The sequence below is a fragment of the Mya arenaria genome, chromosome 3, assembly GCF_026914265.1.
Source record: "Mya arenaria isolate MELC-2E11 chromosome 3, ASM2691426v1".
NCBI lineage: Eukaryota > Metazoa > Mollusca > Bivalvia > Myida > Myidae > Mya > Mya arenaria.
The window spans coordinates 35,315,195-35,336,681 of NC_069124.1; the positions used below are offsets into that span (position 1 = coordinate 35,315,195).

At 37.6% G+C, this 21,487-nt stretch overlaps 1 protein-coding gene across 2 annotated transcripts in view; it reads right to left on the reverse strand.

Annotated features, from left to right (window-relative positions):
* Nucleotides 1-21,487, reverse strand: part of LOC128228985 (protein amalgam-like) — a 53,920-nt gene that overhangs the window by 7,282 nt on the left and 25,151 nt on the right. For both annotated transcript variants that reach the window (XM_052940585.1, XM_052940584.1), the window contains exons 2-5: nucleotides 8,878-9,017; nucleotides 8,247-8,451; nucleotides 3,919-4,077; nucleotides 799-930 (exon numbers count right to left, since the gene is read on the reverse strand). In XM_052940585.1, the coding sequence (XP_052796545.1) occupies nucleotides 799-930; nucleotides 3,919-4,077; nucleotides 8,247-8,451; nucleotides 8,878-9,017 (636 nt within the window). The remainder of the gene's footprint in view (nucleotides 1-798; nucleotides 931-3,918; nucleotides 4,078-8,246; nucleotides 8,452-8,877; nucleotides 9,018-21,487) is intronic.

Genomic DNA, 21,487 nt, shown 5'->3' on the forward strand with positions numbered 1-21,487 from the left:
CAATACGCTAAAATCATTGCATGTATTTGAATATTTTTTTGATATTGTAATTGAAGCCCTTGCTGCGGGAGATATAATATTAATCAAACGGCACTTTTAGTGTGTAGCAATGCATTACAAGTCTTCAAAATAAAAACTATCAATATATTTTCCCCCAACACTTAGACAGTTGAAAAAGATGTTCCCGCATCATTTAAGGTACCCGTATTTTTCAATGGTTTCCTATGGTGCTTCAAGGCAATTACATTACAGCGCAAACAAAATAGTTTACCAGATTATTGTGAAGTTTAAGTTTAACAACATTTCCCTTTTACATAAAGTTTAAATGGCAAGCAAGTGAGAGCATCTACATTACGATACAAATTTAGGTACTGCCCTCTCTCAGCGTTTTGAAATTTTATTTATTTTCTGAATTTAAACAAAACTAGTTTAATCTTTGACTTAAATGGCTGATTTCATTCACTGTGGAGGGCCGTAATTTATAAAATGGAATCCGATTAGCTACATCGTTCCTATGTCCAATTGATATCAATTTTGAATCCCACCCCAGGGCAAACCTATCCAAGGGCATGTGCATAGAAAGGAAAACCCATTACCTCATTTTCAAACAAAGACAATAAACACCGAATAAGCAACACCAACAAGTAAACATTAACCGTGTGTAGTACATAATTATATGTGAAATATATTTGTTTCTTTCTGAACAGAAATGCATTTTGATATAATCGGAATTTGCCTGACATATAGTTTAAAGAAAAAGGCAAACTAAAGAAAGAAAAACGAGCATTCTAAGCGTACATTGTACAGTAATTTTGAAGATCTTGGTTGCTATTGGAGGCACGCCGTTCTCCGCGTTACACTCGTACGTGCCGTCACAGAAGCGGGTGATGTTATGGAGCCGTAACGTCTCCCCCTGCAACGTCCTCTCACCTGTAATGTACCCAGCAACATATCAACACACACTTTAAGTTAAGAGTTGTCCTCCTTCCTCATTTAGTTTTACTTTTATGAAGGTAATGATGTTGAGGAACTGCAAGGTATCTCCTGTCATCTGTAAGACACACATCTTTCACGTACATCCCTGTCGTTGCCCTTCCTCCTAAATCGTGGTAACACTCCAACAACAATTCCTTTTAACAACTACACATGTACATGTAAAAAGCTTTATGTATAGATTAGAGTTTATTTTTATTTAGAGTAAATTTTCGCGAATAAGTAACCTAAAGGAGCGTTGCGCAGCAGATATAAATGACTTAGTGTTCGTCCCCTCCTAATATCTATCAGCATTAGAATTTAGCCGTGCGCCTGTCAAATAGACTACAACATACTTATGTTAAATCTCAATTGATGTAATTTTGCATAACAATTACGCGGGACGTTCGTATTCGATAACAGTTTGCCTTTTGTTATAATTATTTACATGTGTTGCAGCTCGTGTCTTAATTACACGTGTATTAACGCACACTTAGTCTGATTCTGCAGCGAGCAAAATCTGCACAATAGTTCCACCGCAAACATAAAGTGTGTTTAAACATAACAAAATTGGCCATATGATAACCATGTAAAGTGCACAAGACGTCGTCAAGAAATACATGCAAACAACTCGATAAAGAATGCTAAAGTAGGTCCAAGAAGGGAATATTTTGTCTTAAAACAGTTTTAAGTCACGCAAGTTTCTATTTTCACTTTGTAAACAACCAATCGTTTAGCTTAAACATTCAATAACTTTTTTTGTTAAGGCGTCTAAGCATAGTTTAAAAATACCTTGAGGAGCTTACACGTCTGGCCAACGGTTATGCGTATCTAGATTGCGATAGACGTGATATTAACTTACTTACAAGGTCTAAATATCCTTCGGACTCACCCAAATACTTAAAGACTCGGCCATTTTTTTCCGCATCGAACATGTCCCTCACTTAAAATTCCGCAAAAAAAAAATTACGTTGTACCCCATGCGAATACTGCTTCCAGTTTTAAATGATTGTTTTGTGAATTTAAGATTGTGACTTTTAAGATTGCTCTGTGAGTTACAGATCTTTTTGACATTGTTTTGTGAAGTAAGGATTGTTTTGTTAATTGAAATTTATTTTGTGAAATTAAGATTGTTTTGTGAATTTAAGGCTTTTTTTGTGAAATAAAAAAAGTTTTATAAATTTACGATTGTTTAGTGATTCAAAGATTGTTTTGTGGAACAAATTCTTTTTTATTATGAAATTAAGTTTGTTTTGTTGATGTAAGATTGTTTCGTGAATTCTGTTTGTTCTGTGAATATATTCAAAGATTGTTTTGTTATTTAAGTTTGTTTCGTGAATTTAGTTTTGTTTTGTGATTTTAAGACTTTTTATGAATGAAAGGTTATTCTGTTTTATTTATCCCGATCTTGTGGCTATTCGTTCGTCATGAAAATATACCTTGTAATATTATGCGAGTTGATTTCTATATGATATAGACTGAAATTAATCATTACTAAGCATCGACTGAGGTACTATAGATATTCATTTAACCACAACTATCATTTGGGAGAATTTAAAAAAAAATACCTTTCTGATAGACATGGATCACAAAAGCATTAAAGGTATTTTTTATACTATTAAGTGTTTCATTTTTGCTCTACATATACTAGTATAGTAACCAAATGAATAATTTCTTAGCACAGAAAGTCCCAAAGGGACTTTAAACACTCCGAGTTGTCAGGTAATTGATATATATATGTCTGGTAATATGTACCACGACATTTGAGTATATGAACTAGTAGCTATATTCCCTTGTTCTTTATTTTCTACCATGTTATGTTGTTGTAACTTGAAACGCGCGAATAAAAAAGTGCCAGTCACAGAGTTATACAATAAAACTTCTTGTTTATTGTTAAAGAATCGTTGTAGGTGTGGGTTCAGGGAGGGGGGGGGGGGAGTATTCGAATGCTAATTCTGCTCGAGGGTAGCTAGATATACACTTAAACTACATATAACACGTTTTACGCCTTGTGTTGCACTTTTTTTAAATCTCTTAATAGTTTCCATTAAGTCAAGAAATGTAAAATTGATATAGCTGTCGAATAAGAAACCAGTTAATTCCTTAAATAATTTCACATTTACAATTCCTTCGAACCTTTTGCCAATCTAGAACATTTTGGTCACCCATAATGTCATAATAATAACACGTGAGTTCGCGTTAAATTTGGAAATATATATTAAATAAAGGATATGGAACCAGTTCAGCACTCCTTTAAAGGGGCTATACACTGTATGATGAAATAGCGAATAATAAGGAGAAAATTGTCGAAAACTGACATAAACTTGGTATAGATGTGTACAATGCATTGAAACTAACTAACTGAAGTACCACATAGTTGACAATTAATTTATATTTTGCAGGTTTTTCGTATTTTTTCATTAAAAAAGATTACTAGGTATGTATACCTAATAAATAACGTCATCACTGCTACATCGGAAGGCACTATATTTATTCCAATGAAGACTTTAAACAACTTTTTTCCACGAGACCGCCGCCTTATGAAGCACTGTAAAAACATTATTTTAGAAACACGTTCGTTTAAGTGTTCAAACTACTCACCTAATCGAACTCTGGAAATATAATGATGGCGGGGCTCTTAACGCGGCATAGACTTCCCTTTTTTCAATTAAATTGTTGAAGAAAAAGAACAGTTATCTTTGTTTTAAGACATCATTCGAAGCAAAATGCTGCCTTCCGATGTTGCATTTATGAGGTAATTTATCACAAAGTATACACACACTGAATAATATACTGATTCCAGTCTTTTCATTCCTTGTCAAGTTTTATACATGCTTATCAAATACTTCTTATATACCGTTCACAAATAAGACATGATTATACAACTTATGTACACCTCAAATTCTACCGTTGAACGACAAAATACCTTAAATGAGGAATTCTTACCTTCTGGTTGCTCCGAGTAATCCCGGATAAGGTTAGCCTCCCTGTACCACGTGACTACAGGCATTGGCACCCCGGTGGCGTTACACACCAGCTCCACCATCTTCCCTTCCTGTACCTCAAATTTCGTCGGCTTCCAGTCCTCAATAATTTCAGGGGCAACTGGAATATAAAAGTAAAGAATAAGTAACTAAACTCTCATAATTATTGCCATTGTCAAAACATTCCGAAACAAAGGATTTTCTTAAAGATGCACTCTCACTCCTAGATAAGATTAGCCACAATTAATACTATTGTTTTAAAATTCCTAAAAGGATGAATAAATGTCGTAAACAATAGTTCTTATACCGAGTTTAATTTGAAAGAAATGAGCATAAACTACGGTAATTCTACCTTACGAAACTATAATAGTAGACCACAGTAAATCTTTTAGCATTCACCAATCATTTAATAATTTTGCGCTTTCTGCTATTAAATACACGGTTACGACTTGTTATCAGTAATTAATATTTTCCATAAATGCATTATTTAGTAAGTAGTTAAAGGTTTATCAGTCAAAATTGATGTGTGTTATACATGTGTATGTATTGGTTTTGAATAAGAGTACCACATTAAATGAATAGTATCAGTGACTTATAACAACATATCCCCATAACATTACACATTAGCATGGTCAGTGCATATTTTCTTTACTTTCCGAGCAGTGGGTTCACAACAGTTCACGAGTCAAAAGTTAGATATTAGTTATATTGTATATGGGTTTTATTACTGTCAATCAAAGAACTGCGAAAACGGACGGCTTTTTTCAGCGAGTGTTGCGTTCCTTGCCTATTGTTGTATGCATACCATTGTTATTGGAAATACGTCGTTTCTTCAGACCCTTTACATCACATGTAATACCGTTCTAATTTTAAGAGCTACATAGTTTGGGTTATTTTAACGTGTTTATACACAGATACACACATACAAACATACGCACACATAAATGCACTGAAAGGACGAGAAAACCCATATCAAACCCGTCAAATCTTTCCGACTGTCATGACATATCGCCTACTGTCACGATATTTCTACTTCTGTCACGACATCAGTCCTACTATCACGACATCACCCCTACTGTCACTACATCTCTCCTACTGTAACGGCATCTCTCCTTCTGTCACGACATCTCTCCTACTGTCACGACATCACTCCTACTGTCACAACATCTCTCCTACTGTCACGACATCACTCCTACAGTCACGACATCTCTCCTACTGTCACGACATCACTCCTACTGTCACGACATCTCTCCTACTGTAACGGCATCTCTCCTTCTGTCACGACATCACTCCTACTGTCATGACATCTGTCCTATTGTCACGATATCACTACTACTGTCACGACATCTCTCATACTGTCACGACATCACTCCTACTGTCACGGCATCACTCCTACTGTCACGACATCCCTCCTACTGCCACGACATCTCTCCTACCGTAACGACATCTGTCACGCCCCCCCCCCCCCCCCAACGACGTTTATCATACTGCCACGAAATCTTTTCTACTGTCACGACATCTGTCCTTCTGTCACAAAATCTCTTCTTCTGTCACAACATCTCCCCTATTGCCACGACATCTTTCCTGACATGCGGCGATTTTTAGAACCAACCAACCAAAGGCAATCGAATGTGACCATGAGTAATGTTGGAACAAATGTTCAAAACGTGTGTTCGTGTGTTCTTAAACATTTCTGCGACGTTTTATCATAATTTTGATTATGTTACTGCATTTCGTATTAGTTGCTTCGACATTAGTTCAATACACCTATTTAATCGACAGTAGTTGGGAAATACATGAGACATTACGGTGGGGCATTTGTACGCTAGGGTGACTCATGTTACTGCGAGTTTGTTTGTTCACATGTATAGGAGTTTTGCACGATGTGTCCGATGCGGTGCGAAAAATCCAGGAAGGACGTGGTGCACATCTAACAAAATCAATGTTAAAATCATACAAATTCATACGTGATCTTTTTGTGCTGATTGTCCCGGTTTGTGTGTGGGGACAATGTATGCTTAAAATCGGTGCAGTTCCTCTTTAAGATAGACCATCCCACCTCGTAGCAAACTTGATGTGTCGAATATACTTAAAGAAATGTCGCATGTCGCAATAAGTCGTATTTTGTGTCTCCAATATTCGGCGGACTGAGAATTTTCCAAACAGTTTAAAGTGATCGTAGCCTATGCGCATCCCAATAGCATGCGAGAAACTTTGACTATTCGAAAACAACGGCATCTATTCGACTTCAATCATGAGTTTTGATTTCGTCACATTTCGTAGCAAAAGTCTTTCAAGAGTGCCATAGACATACCGTAACCTTTCACATCTGGTGTGTGCATGGTGTATCATGTAGGCGCTCGAAGGCGGTAACCCAAACCCTTATAAACCCCCAAACCCGAAGGCGGAACCTAAACCCTTACACACCCTAAAACCCAAAGGGGGTAACCCAAACTCATATAAACCCCAAATCCGAAGGCGGCAACCCAAACTCTTAAACCCAATAACCCGAAGGCGGTAACCCAAACTCTTAAACCCAATAACCCGAAGGCGGCAACCCAAACTCTTAAACCCAATAACCCGAAGGCGGCAACCCAAACTCTTAAACCCAATAACCCGAAGGCGGTAACCCAAACTCTTAAACTCAATAACCCGAAGGCGGCAACCCAAACTCTTAAACCCAATAACCCGAAGGCGGCAACCCAAACTCTTAAACCCAATAACCCGAAGGCGGCAACCCAAACTCTTAAACCCAATAACCCGAAGGCGGCAACCCAAACTCTTAAACCCAATAACCCGAAGGCGGTAACCCAAACTCTTAAACCCAATAACCCGAAGGCGGTAACCCAAACTCAAACCTTAATAATAACAATTTGTATGAAGCCATGTGTTGGATTATCTGTTTGGAAATTTGGTTTATATTATTGTTCTAAAGTGCGCTTATCCAGATCATAGTAGGTTTGAGGATACTTGCATTGTATGAAATGATAACTGGACAAAAAATCTGGGCATATTTATTGCAGCGATGTGTGGCTGAGCAATAGGAAGCAATTACGCACTGTCATTCCATTTCTGTGTTAAATATGAGAATGTTGTTTTTGAAGTTCCTATCTTTTTTTATCGTCTACAGGATATATGTTGGTATGCGTCACAATATCTGTCAGAGATTGACGCTTAAATTCAACATGCTCTGACTCATATTTGATGAACAGATAAGCGAATTCTTGACATTTTCTTCTTAGCAGCAACATTCCATTACAAAAATGAATAAAATAGGGTTGTTCGAAAAACATCAAGGCAATTTGCATGTTTTCTCAAGAGTGTTAGCATGATTAACCCCAATTTAATGCACTGACTCACGTAGGCGAAGGCAACACTGTCGCTGTTTCAAGCAAGCGTGAAATCGGGAGCAATATTTCATCGAACTATTTTATAACACTTTTTGGCGATATCTTCTTTCGGGTCTGCTCATTTATTTGACTGAGTAGAGCGTCTCCGGAGAAATCCACCAATAAAATCAGGAGAATGATTGAGCATAAGTCACCTCCGTGTCTTCCACTCGTTGAATAATGAATGAATGACGAGACTATCTTTTCGAGGTTTCTACAAGAGAATTTGATTTAATGTCACTTAAATTAATTCTTCTAGTTAGATTTAGGTTTGTTTTGATTTTAGTTTTAATCTGAATTTCCATGTATAATCATGCTGTCTATCTTCATTGTAATTCATGGATTGTAATTAGAAACTTATTTAATTGTTATTAAAATTTCCATAAAACCATTCTCACTTTTCTATACCGATGTCTGAAAATATGATTTTAAATTTAATATGGACGCTGCTGTTTTACCAATCGTGTACATCTAAGAATAAGTTGATGCTGTTTTGGCTAACTCGTTCATTATTTGACGCCATATTAGCGGCAACTATGCCAACATGGATGAAGCATGCTAATTTCTGATGAGAAACAGTTCCAAGACCTTCGAAATTTTACAATTTGTTTCGGAACAAAGCAATAGAAATATACATAAACGCTTTGAACACCACTTTAATATTTCATTTCAAAACAAATTCTCCTTAAATCCGGTTTTATTTCGACTCGTTTGATACCCAATTGTTTCAAATTGCACAAAGAATCAAGTCGAATTGCTCCTACTTCTTATTCAATCATTTTGTTTTGTATTTCCATTGCTTAATATGTTTTATATTTTACGACAATGGGTTTTGCTCAGCACTTGGAACACCACTATCAAACCTTGACACACCCTGATTATCACTCTTCCTTTAAGTTACCTTTTATATTAAGAATGATGCGCTTAATGAGGACCGGTTTCGTGTTGATCTGACACATGTACTCCCCGCTGTCGTTGTAGCGGACCTCCCGGACCATTATGTTCCAGTACCGGATGTTAGGCCGCTCCACCGAGATCCGGGAGTCATCGATAAACCGGCTGTCGTCCTTACTTATCAGTGTCTTCCGGGGGTTAAGCCAGATCAGCTAGAACATAGCCAGTCAACGTTAATTCCGGCTCCAACATTTACAGACAACAACTTGAAACCAAACACAAGCGTTATGTATGCTTAAAGAGAAGATCCTATTGATATTGTAGGTATCACCTCTGGAAAGTTGATACAATTTGCTAACATTCTGTTATAATGCCTTATTGTACAGGATGACAAATTTAAAACTCATAGCCAATTTCAATTGAAAAATTCTAACATGTATTTGTCAATGAGGTTATTAATAAATCCCCACTATCCTTGGCATGCTTTGTGAGGGACTGCACAATAAAGCTATACCCCTGTAATCTAACATTCAGACTGTAGTTGCGATCATCTGTGAGATTTTTTAATATAAACATACTAGTATCAAAACTTTATACAAATATCTTCATAAAGGCATGACTATATATATAAGGTTTACATTATAGCTGCCCTTGTTCTCGACGGTACAGCGCAGTTCCGCCGTTTCTCCGGCGATAGCGGTGACGTTTTCCGTGCTCGTGTCAAAGATCGGCTGGATAGGGGCCCGGTCCATGGATTCCCCTCCCACGATCGACACCGCTGAAATGAATAAATCATTTTTAAGTACTTATTACATTATCTAAGGTTTACTTGCTCTGAAATGTGCATCGCAGTTCCGCCGATATCCCTGGTAAAGGCGGTTGAGCGAGATACGTAAGTCATTTCCTTAAATTGATTAAAAAACACACACACATTTGTGTTTGACAATCCACTTTTTGCCGTTTGTATAATTCAGACTACAAGTGGAAACGTAAGCTCCTTTCTGAAATATGAATGTAGCGCTTGGAAGCGAGGAGTCATTCAATGCTTACTGAAAACGCTTTAACCCAACACCGCAGGGCCGTGAGCTAAACTTTAACATATTAGAATTGTACTCGTATAAATTATATAGCGTAAAGGACCCCGGACACTGTATACAAATAACCTCATTAATCAATATATAGTTCATAAATAAAGCTAGGTGTATGAAATAAAACACAATCTACATTTATTGAATCATTAATATCACTCCAGACTCTCCAGTGTCTAAACAGTAAAGACAGGTCAATAAGACTATGAATTGTACATGACTGTATAACATGTATATTGATGATATACTAAAACCACATATTTTGGTTTTACCTGGTGAAAAACAGGCCTCACTTCACATTAACAAGTTTAAAGGTTTATGCAATTACATGTATGTATTTATATCAAATTCAACAAGTTATTCCAACAATTATTTACAACAATGCATGCAGAAAACTTAGTTTATTGAACTCTTGTAACGAAATAATGTGAAATATATACGTTCATCTTAATTATTATGATAGGCAAATTTATAGAGATAGTGTCTGAGCTTCTTATTCTTGTTGGCTGTATATGTGCTACTAGTATTTCACCAGCCTATAATACCGATTATGTTTTTCTGTTAAAACTACAGGTACATTAAATACATATTGAAATATAAAATATCTTTTAAATCTTGGACACGAGCACGAACAAAGTCACCGTTGTTGCCGGGGAAACGGCAGAAATGTGTTCTACAGTGCCCAAGTGAAACCTCGGAGGCTCCTGCCTCTTATACACTTCAGGCCTTTGATTTAAGCTATCCGAAACCATCATTTGCTGAAACCCTCGTTATCCCTTAATTTGAAGAAAATTACTCTTAAGCAGAAATAACTCGTTAAATATATTGATGTCTGTCATTTCACAGTGAACATTAAACTAAAGCGATTGAATAATCATACTGGCATCGCAAAATACGTTAAATCATAAAACAAACAAAACGTTTCCGGGGGAAAATCCGATGCAATAAAACGCTAAATGTCGCTTCTTGTTAGCGAGTTGATAAATATGACGGCTGAGTTATTGCTATTATTTGAATTAAATTAGTATTAATTATTACTGTCGATTTCTGCAAACTTGTTAAAAGAGAATTGTACATGGCACGTTTTAAATGTGTTGGGAGAGCTCGAATTTTCTACTGAAGAAAATAATAAAAAATATTCCAACGTTAGTGCTACAGAAGAAATACGTGCAGAGTGTGGGATGCAGCAAGCCTTACACAAAAAGCAAAATATCAGAAAGAAAAAAAATATTGATCTAGAATAACGCAAATAATTTTATTCCTACGTGTGTCCTTTTGGACATAAATGATCTTCCGAATGTAGTTAATGCCCCTTCAAATACCTGGATTTTTCTTACGAGTCCTTACGGAACGCACAAATTCACGGATCCTAACGAATTGGCCATTTTTTCCGACCAATTTAATAGTTGTGCTGCGAGTTATTACGAGCTATTTATGGTTAATTGCGGGCTATTACGATGCATTTACGGCAAAATTCCACGATTTGTTACGAATTGTCAAGGATAACCACGAGCAATTTTGTAGCGAGTACATTACGAGTAAATAACGAAATGTTACTATTCATCGAAGCTTTTATGTGACGCGATAGCTACGACCTGTTTACGTGTGGTCACGAATAGTTACGCGTTATTCCGTAAACAAATTGTAAACTAACCGTAACAAATCGTAAAAAGCAATTGTTTCAAGTCATTTACTGATTTTTGCGAGCAGTTTACGGACAGTTAGGTGTTGTTGTGAGCGGTTTACAAAACTTACGGATTGTATCGACTTATTTACGAAAAGTAATCCGTGGACAATCGGGAGCAATCGGAACTCCTCGGCCATTTTATCGAAAACAGCCTAGGATGTATGCCGATACATCAGTTGAAGTAGTTCGTAAATTTTCGAATAATACCATTAATTATATGTAGTGTTCAAGAGTTGTATTTATTGATCTCGGTTTTAATTGAATGCCAGTGAAGTGTTTTATTGCAATCATAATTAAGATCCCCAAGAGTTAAGTCATAAAGTTTAACTGCTAAATAAGATTACTACGCGATCTATTTGCAGCGGACTTTAACGTACCACTTTTTGAGTATGTAAACCGTCCAAATACATCCGAGGTTGTTTTTGAAAAAAATGGCCGAGGGGCTCCGAATGAATCGGAAGAAGTTTTGACATGTTCAAAAAAACTGCCTCTCTTTGCGCGACAAACTTGTAAGAAAAATCCGTGTACATGAAGGAGGTATAAATCAGACGTTATTTACACCACTGAATTGAGTTGACACTACATGTATTCCAATGAACAATTCGTTAACACGAATTATTTCAAGTCCGCAATTTCGAAAAAAATGCATCAAAATAATTGAAAAAGTTATACACTCTACTCATTTGGAAAAATTACAACAGTTATACGCTGTGCTCATTCGGAGAGTGTTACAAAAGCTACACACTGTACTCATTCGGAGAGTGTTGCAAAAGCTACTCACTCTACTCATTCAGAGGGTGTTACAAAAGCTACACACTGTACTCATTCAGAGAGTGATACAAAAGCTGCACACTGTACTAATTCGGAGCGTGTTGCAAAAGCTACACACTGTACTCATTCGGAGAGTGTTGCAAAGCTACACACTGTACTCATTTGGAAAGTGATGTAAAGCTACACACTGTACTCATTCGGAGAGTGTTGCAGAAGCTACACACTGTACTAATTCGGAAAGTGTTGCAAAGCTACACACTGTACTCATTCGGAGAGTGTTGCAAAAGCTACACACTGTACTAATTCGGAGAGTGATGCAAAACTACACACTGCACTCATTCGGAGAGTGTTGCAAAAGCTACACACTGCACTCATTCGGAGAGTGTTGCAAAGCTACACACTGTACTCATTCGGAGAGTGTTGCAAAAGCTACACACTGTACTCATTGGGAGAGTGTTGCAAAAGCTACACACTGTACTCATTCGGAGAGTGTTGCACTCATTCGGAAAGTGTTACAAAAGCTACACACTGTACTAATTCGGTGAGTGTTGCACTCATTCCGAGAGTGTTGCAAAAGCTACACACTGTATTCATTCGGAGAGTGTTGCACTCATTCGGAAAGTGTTACAAAAGCTACACACTGTACTCATTCGGAGAGTGTTGCAAAGCTACACACTGTACTCATTCGGAGAGTGTTGCAAAAGCTACACACTGTACTCATTCGGAGAGTGTTGCAAAAGCTACACACTGTACTCATTCGGAGAGTGTTGCAAAAGCTATACACTGTACTAATTCGGAGAGTGTTGCAAAAGCTATACACTGTACTCATTCGGAGAGTGTTGCAAAAGCTACACACTGTATTCATTCGGAGAGTGTTGCACTCATTCCGAGAGTGTTGCAAAAGCTACAAACTGTATTCACTCGGAGAGTGTTGCACTCATTCGGAAAGTGTTACAAAAGCTACACACTGCACTCTTTCGAAAATTGTTGCAAAAGCTACACACTGTACTCATTGGGAGAGTGTTGCAAACTATACACACTGTATTCATTCGGAGAGTGTTGCACTCATTCCGAGAGTGTTGCAAAAGCTACACACTGTATTCATTCGGAGAGTGTTGCAAAAGCTACACAATGTACTCATTCGGAGAGTGTTGCAAAAGCTACACACTGTATTCATTCGGAGAGTGTTACAAAAGCTATACACTATACTCATTCGGAAAGGGTTACAAAAGCTACACACTGTACTAATTAGGAGAGTGTTGCACTCATTCGGAGAGTGTTACAAAAGCTACACACTGTACTAATTCGGAGAGTGTTGCACTCATTCGGAGAGTGTTACAAAAGCTACACACTGTACTCATTCGGAGAGTGTTGCACTCATTCGGAAAGTGTTACAAAAGCTACACACTGTACTAATTCGGAGAGTGTTGCACTCATTCCGAGAGTGTTGCAAAAGCTACACACTGTATTCATTCAGAGAGTGTTGCACTCATTCGGAAAGTGTTACAAAAGCTACACACTGTACTCATTCGGAGAGTGTTGCAAAGCTACACACTGTACTCATTCGGAGAGTGTTGCAAAAGCTACACACTGTACTCATTCGGAGAGTGTTGCAAAAGCTACACACTGTACTCATTCGGAGAGTGTTGCAAAAGCTATACACTGTACTAATTCGGAGAGTGTTGCAAAAGCTATACACTGTACTCATTCGGAAAGTAATGCAAAAGCTACACACTGTACTCATTCGGAGAGTGTTGCACTCATTCCGAGAGTGTTACAAAAGCTACACACTGTATTCACTCGGAGAGTGTTGCACTCATTCGGAAAGTGTTACAAAAGCTACACACTGCACTCTTTCGAAAATTGTTGCAAAAGCTACACACTGTACTCATTGGGAGAGTGTTGCAAACTATACACACTGTATTCATTCGGAGAGTGTTGCACTCATTCCGAGAGTGTTGCAAAAGCTACACACTGTATTCATTCGGAGAGTGTTGCAAAAGCTACACAATGTACTCATTCGGAGAGTGTTGCAAAAGCTACACACTGTATTCATTCGGAGAGTGTTACAAAAGCTATACACTATACTCATTCGGAAAGGGTTACAAAAGCTACACACTGTACTAATTAGGAGAGTGTTGCACTCATTCGGAGAGTGTTACAAAAGCTACACACTGTACTAATTCGGAGAGTGTTGCACTCATTCGGAGAGTGTTACAAAAGCTACACACTGTACTAATTCGGAGAGTGTTGCACTCATTCGGAAAGTGTTACAAAAGCTACACACTGTACTAATTCGGAGAGTGTTGCACTCATTCGGAGAGTGTTACAAAAGCTACACACTGCACTCATTTGGAGAGTGTTACAAAAGCTACACACTGTATTCATTCGGAAAGGGTTACAAAAGTAACACACTGTACTCATTCGAAAAGCTGCTGTTTACTTTTCAGTTTTGGTGTAAAAAAATGAATTATATTTGATATACTTAAGGTTATGGATGAGTCATTATAATGTTATTTTACTACATATGTATTTCAATTTGTGAGCGTATATCTGTATCTGTAAAACAAAATCAGTACGCGAAAAGACGTTAACTTTTAAGTATGACTACGTGTTTTAACATGTCTACATACAATGAAAAGATCCGAATAGTAATACCCTTTATTTGCTGACACTTCGAGTATTTTCTTTACAGATTATATCGCGCCATTTGTTAATGCCATAAGAAAAATATTGGCTATAATACTCTCAGCTCAGACAAATTTTCTGATTTGATTTCGGTACTCCCGTAACGATTTGGGTCATTCCAGTAGCGTCTGTGTTTCATTTGTGAAATCATGGAGAAATTTATATCTAGTTATTAGTCTTCGTCGTTATATTCATCTGACATGGACAAGCCAACAGTTGAGACCCGGTACATTACAACGGTCGATCATAGCTGTGGTATTTGATAGGAACCACATTCATAGGGAGTGTCTGTAAAACAATGTATTTTTGCTGGTATTTAAACATATATGAAACATTTTTATTTTATTTTGATGGCTATTACACTGGCGATAGCTTGGCGTTTAGTATCGACCCAGCCAAAACGGTCTTCACGAATTTTGTTTTATGTTTCACTACCCACAAATACCCACAATCATTCCAATTCGGCTTTCCTAGCCCCCTAAACGTCATTCAAATCAGGCTTTGAAAAGGGGGCACTTACTTCAAATAGTCTGATTGTCTGCTAAGCTTTGACATTTGACTTTTGTTCAATAAATAATATCACGGTGAGTTTTCGGCTGTTGGACGAATTCCTGTAGTTCAGTTGGATTTTTATACAACAAACGCAATAGAGAAAATAGAGGGCACAGTATTTACCTTGGTCAAACGTGCAATAAAAACAGCTATTTTGTGGAAGAATGATGATTTAATTCATTGAATATTTCAGTGTGACAGCACGCTTCCTCGGCAAGAATGTCCGAAAATCATTTAAAGATGCACTCTTACTCCCACATAAGATTTACAACAATTAATACTTTTGTTTTAATATTCAAAAAGGATGAATTAATCTCGAAAACAATGGTTCTAATGAAGATTACCTATTTTAATTTGAAAGAAATCGTACATAAACACGTCATTTCTACCTGTGGAGACTATAGTAGATCACAGTAAATCGTTTAGCATTCGCCAATCATTTAATATTTTTTTGCGATTTCAGCTATAAAGTACACGGTTACAATCTCGTTATAAGTAATTAATATTTTCCATAAATGCATTATTTAGTAAGTGGTTAAAGGTTTATCAGTCAAAATTTATATATATCCTCGATACTTCAGTCGGAAACGCTCTGGACTAACAGTCGCGCTTGATACATGGTCGTGGGTTCGAATTTCACTAAATCCACAGACTTTATTCAGTAACATTTTCTTTTTATAAACTTGGAATAATGCGAAATATTGCCAGTTAATTCGTCTGTAGCGACCTATCGATCTTTGGAAATAAACAGGCGGCGAACATTTGAAAAATACTTATTCTCATCGATCCACAAATACGTCCATGAACTCATATTAAAAAGCCTATGTCAGGCCATGTGAAAACTGAATTTTTTGTTAAAAATTTATTACCATATTGCCATTCTACTGATTTTATAATCTATTAACTTTTCACCTTTTTATTTGAAAACTATCCTGCATGTAATACATGAAACATAAGCCGATCAAATAAGCAACAAATGAACAATAGTAAACAGTGTAGAAGTTGCTTTATGCTAAAATAATGTGTTAATTTCCACCATGGTTTAGTTTAAAACAATGTAGTAGCATTATTGAAATAGATTCGGTTATCTTAACATGGTGAACATTTAAAGTCAGATGTATAATGTATTTGGAATGCATAATTTTAACCCTAAAAATTATTCAAATACTTCAGCTTACTGCTAATTTGCAACAGTGTATATACGTATGTCGGACCGTATTTGGTACAAAAACGAATATGGTACAAATTTGTACCATATTCGGTCGAATATGGTACAACTGTCTAATTGTACCATATACGTATCTGCAGTTTTGGGGTAAAATGCCTGACCAAATATGGTACAAACTTGTACCATATTCGGATGAAAAATGTACCACATTCGTTCCGAATATGGTACACACTCATCATCGTCATCGTCATCATCATCATCGTCATCATCATCATCATCATCATCATCATAACTACAATTTGCATCAACGTCATCAATACCATCATGAAAATAATCGTCATCATCATCATCATCATCATCATCATCATCATCATCATCATCATCATCATCATCATCAGCATCATCATCATCATCATAATCATCATCATCGGCGGCCGGTAATCATTGGCGTCAACATAATAAAAAACTTTTTTCATCATCATCATTATAATCATTATCATCGGCCGATAAACATCGCAGTTATCATCATCACAATCATCAAACCCCAATCATCATCACCATTGTCATCATCATCAATTACATCATCATCGTCACCATTAACGCCATTATCATCATCATCGTCATGATGATGACAAAAGTTTTGATGATGATGACGACGATCAAAATTACCGTCATCATCATCATCACAAACTTTTATCATCATTGTCATCATCATCACCATCATTATCACCACAATCATCAAGGTCATCATCATCATCATCAACACCATCATCATCATCACCATTATCATCATCGTAATGAAGATCACAAAAATGTGATGATGATAACTGCGATGTTTTTCGGTCGATGGTGATGATGATGACAAAAGTTTTGTAATGATGATAACGACGGTCAGCACATCATCATCATCATAATCTACCGATAAAAATCGCCGTCAGCATCATCAAAACACATTTGTCATCATAATCATCATCATTATAATAATCATCATCGACCGATAAACATCGCTGTCATAATCATCAAAATACGTTTGTTATCATCATCATCATCATCATCATCATCACATCAATTATCAACACCCCAATGATCATCATCGTTGTTATCTTCACCAACACCACCATCATCATCACCATCAAAACCAACATCATCATATCCATTATCATGATCGTAATGGTGATCACAAAAGTTTTTTTTGTGATGATAATGACAGCGATGTTTTCGGTCGATAATGAGGATGTTGTGATGATGATGACGACGATGAGAATATCATCATCATCATCGGCCAATAAACATCGCCATCATCATCATCACAAATATTTTGTTATCATCATCATCATTATCATCATCGTCGGCCGATAAACATCGCCGTCATCATCATCTAAAATCTTATCATCATCATTATAACCATCATCATCGTCCGATAAACATCGCTGTCATCATCATCCCAAAACGTTTGTTATCATCATCATCATCATCATTATCATCATCATCATCACCACAATCATCAAACCCCAATCATCATAACCACTGTCATCATCATCACCACCACCATCATCATCACAATTTTTTTACCATCATCATCATCACAAATGTTTTGTCATCATCATCATCACATATTCATTTTACATTTTGTATTTTATAATTTGTTTCATTCAAGAGATTCAACAAACTTGTACTTTTTTCATTTATTGGTATACTGACAGGATTTTTCAAAGTAATATTGAAGAACATAGAACAGCATTTAAATTTTAATCCAACTGTAGCATTTTGACCAGACATAATATACATATATACATTCATTTTAGTAGCAGCCAAAATATCCCAAATGTGCTTCGTAAAAAGTTACCATTAAATGAGCAAATGACAACAAATTTCCGGTAGAAGAACATAATCATCAATCACAAAAATAACATAACAGGTTTCCAAACACCGATATACATGTATATTTCACCTGTAATGTCTGTACATGACATCTATGATATCATACCAACCGATTCCACTAACACGCAAACGCAGCCATGCGTTTGCCCATTTTGGCCCCTTGATGATTTCTTTTATTGCCGAAATAAGACCGCTGTTTCTGCCCGCTCTTGTTAATAGGAAACGAACGCTAACAGGATTTCTGTTACTAGTATCTAGTCCAATATCCGGCCGAATGTAAATTCTAGGTGTTTGCAAACTCATTGACCTTATTAAATCTCTAAAGGGTTTGCCGACCTTCGCCAACACAAACTGGATTGACGGGTTTGATTGTATGCAGAACTTAAAAATTTCAACTTGAATGTGAAGTGGTAACATCAGAAATGGAAAAGTCGTTCGCCTCTGTGCCCTCCTATTGTTTATCATATCTTGAAGCTCTTTCAGGGCTGAACACACAGAGACGTCACCGTTGTCGCCAGAGTCACCGTTGTCGCCGGAGTCACCGTTGTCGCCAGAGTCACCGTTGTCGCCGGAGTCACCGTTGTCGCCGGAGTCACCGTTGTCGCCGGAGTCACCGTTGTCGCCGGAGTCACCGTTGTCGCCGGAGTCACCGTTGTCGCCGGAGTCACCGTTGTCGCCGGAGTCACCGTTGTCGCCAGAGTCACCGTTGTCGCCGGAGTCACCGTTGTCGCCGGAGTCACCGTTGTCGCCGGAGTCACCGTTGTCGCAAGAGTCACCGTTGTCGCCAGACGCAGCGTTGTCGCCAGAGTCATCGTTGTCGCCAGATGCAGTGTTGTCGCCAGACGCAGCGGTGTCGCCGGAGTCACCGTTGTCGCCAGAGTCACCGTTGTCGCCAGACGCAGCGTTGTCGCCAGACGCAGCGTTGTCGCCAGACGCAGCGCTGTCGCCAGAGTCACCGTTGTCATACGACTGTTCTAAGCGTGATATTATGTCCTTGTACACGCGTTGATTGATACGGATACTAACGTAATGCATGCCAAATCCTTCTGGGAAATACCCCAATGCAATTGTTCCAACATCACCATCGAACTTTCCATCTGCTGACACAATTGATGAGTGTTCTAGTCCTCGGGTACAAACTACCAGGCACTGCAAATTATATTCTCTCATAAGTGCAATGAGCGTGAGGTTGTCGCCGTATGTCCCATTCTTAGACATATTCTTAACGTATTCATCAAATGTTTCATCATAGACAAAAGTTTCATAGAAATATCTGTTTTCTACAATGTGATGGACTGCTTCCTTACGTAAAGCATCTACGTCTTTGTATATACCAATTTTACCAAGTTGATGCGATATAGCAGCAAATTGACAATTTCCATCCGGATTTGGGTCCATGGCAATATTCACCCCATCCAACAACTGCAGATTTTCATGGTGTGTTGAAACATGATAGTACTTAGTTCTGTGATTTTGTTTCTCTGAGCGGTTCTGTTTTAATGAATGTTTTTTTTAATTTTTCGTTGTTTCTCTAACGCAACAGTTAGGCTAGTCATGTTTTCGACCCCAACCGATTTGCTTACGAATCCAAGTTCGGGTTTGTTCGGTACTTGAAATGACACGATATAAACACCATTTCGTTTTACTTTTTCTACCTTGCCTTCGATAACATATCTTTTGGTTGGCACCCTGGATTTTCGAAAGGGATAGCGAATTAATACTGTCTCTCCTACTTTGTACTTGCTTGGGGAAGTTGCGTTTTTCAACAGCGACCTGTAAGCCTTTTTATTTGCTCGCCGTATGGTTTTCTTTATTTCACGAGAACTATGACGTTCTTTGGTAAAAACATGACTTCTTCCGTAGTAGGCTTCAAAGGGCGTGAGACCCCCAAGAACTCGTTTGAAACTTGTGTTTATGGCATAGGCTAAATCTTGAAGCCCTTCGACCCAGTTAAATCCACGTTTACTTTTTGTTGCAAATAGAATCTTGGCCTTTATAACACTGTTTGACCTTTCACACTTGCCCTGTGATTGAGGATGATACGGCCTACTATTGATCATTTTGATGTTGTACTTGTTCAACAAAAGTTTCATACTAGGGCCTTTAAATTCCAGTCCGTTGTCACATTGGATGATGTCAGGGGCAAGGTTAACCATCAACACGTCCTCTAATGCCTTTGCAACTTCACGCGAACTCTTCGTTTTCAGGGGTTTTGGCATAACGTACCTAGAATAAACGTCCACGACTTGTAGAATATAACTGTATGTGGACCCCTTGTAGCTAACACTTTGATTTTTCATGTTAATTAAGTCAATCTGCCATCTTTTGCCTGGTTCCTCTTCTGTAATTGTCTTTGGCGTTGGCTTGTTTGTAAATCTCGGATACTTCTCATGGTAATACTTGCTATTGTACAGTATTTCAAGGATAGCTTGTTCCGAGAACCCCGTGTAATTTACTTTCAGTTTGTTGTAAATAACCCTTGCTCCACATCCTTTGTTTTCCATGAACATCTTCTCAACAAATCTAGGAAGATCTTCTTTCACAAGGACTTGCTTTCCGCCACACAATAAAGAACCCCGGTCACCAAACTCGAAGTCCTTACGTTTTCTAATCATGGCCAAACAATTATTCTCTTCAGGTGTCCGTTTCTTCACAGGGACATCGAACGATCCGTTTAAACATCTGACAATAATGTCGTACTTCGACCTGGGCAAGCACCCTAATTGCTTCCTTTTTCTCCTAATTGCTTCCTTCATCTGAAATAATATAATAAGTTATTATACATTTATACTTCATTAGTTAATAGAGCTTGTATTGAACACCGCGTGTCGAAAACGAATGTCTCACGACATGAGCTGAGCTAAAATCACTCGTCTGATAGCTCCGCTAAAATTTACAATCCGAACTTCCGGGCAATATGCGCAATGAAAGTAGCAAGTACTTCATGTAAAGTTTCATTGAAATCCAACCGAATTCAAATTCAGGGGAAAAATAGCGGGCAAACTTATGGCGGTCAACGGACAAACGGTCTGTAGAAACCAATGCTACGTGGATGGAAGGGATATAAAGAAGGGGCCCTGGGGGCCTAGGTCGCTCACCAGAAGTCACGACTAGGCAGGGTTCGAAGGTCAAAGACCTATAAACTCCATAAAATTTAAAATGTTCAAATCTACAGATTAAAGGAGCTCGATCTGATTTTGGTGGAAAATACACTTTCGAAAAAAATTGTTTCCAAAAGTCGCTATTAATGATTTTGTGAATTGTTTGGGTTAATCTAAAAATACTGACCAGAGGACATTGCATGACATCAAATACAATCCGAAAAAATAACAAGATTTTTTATTTTTCAATTAAAATACACCAAAATTGGTATTTTTGTCCTATTTATTGAATAGGAATGGAATAGGCCGAAA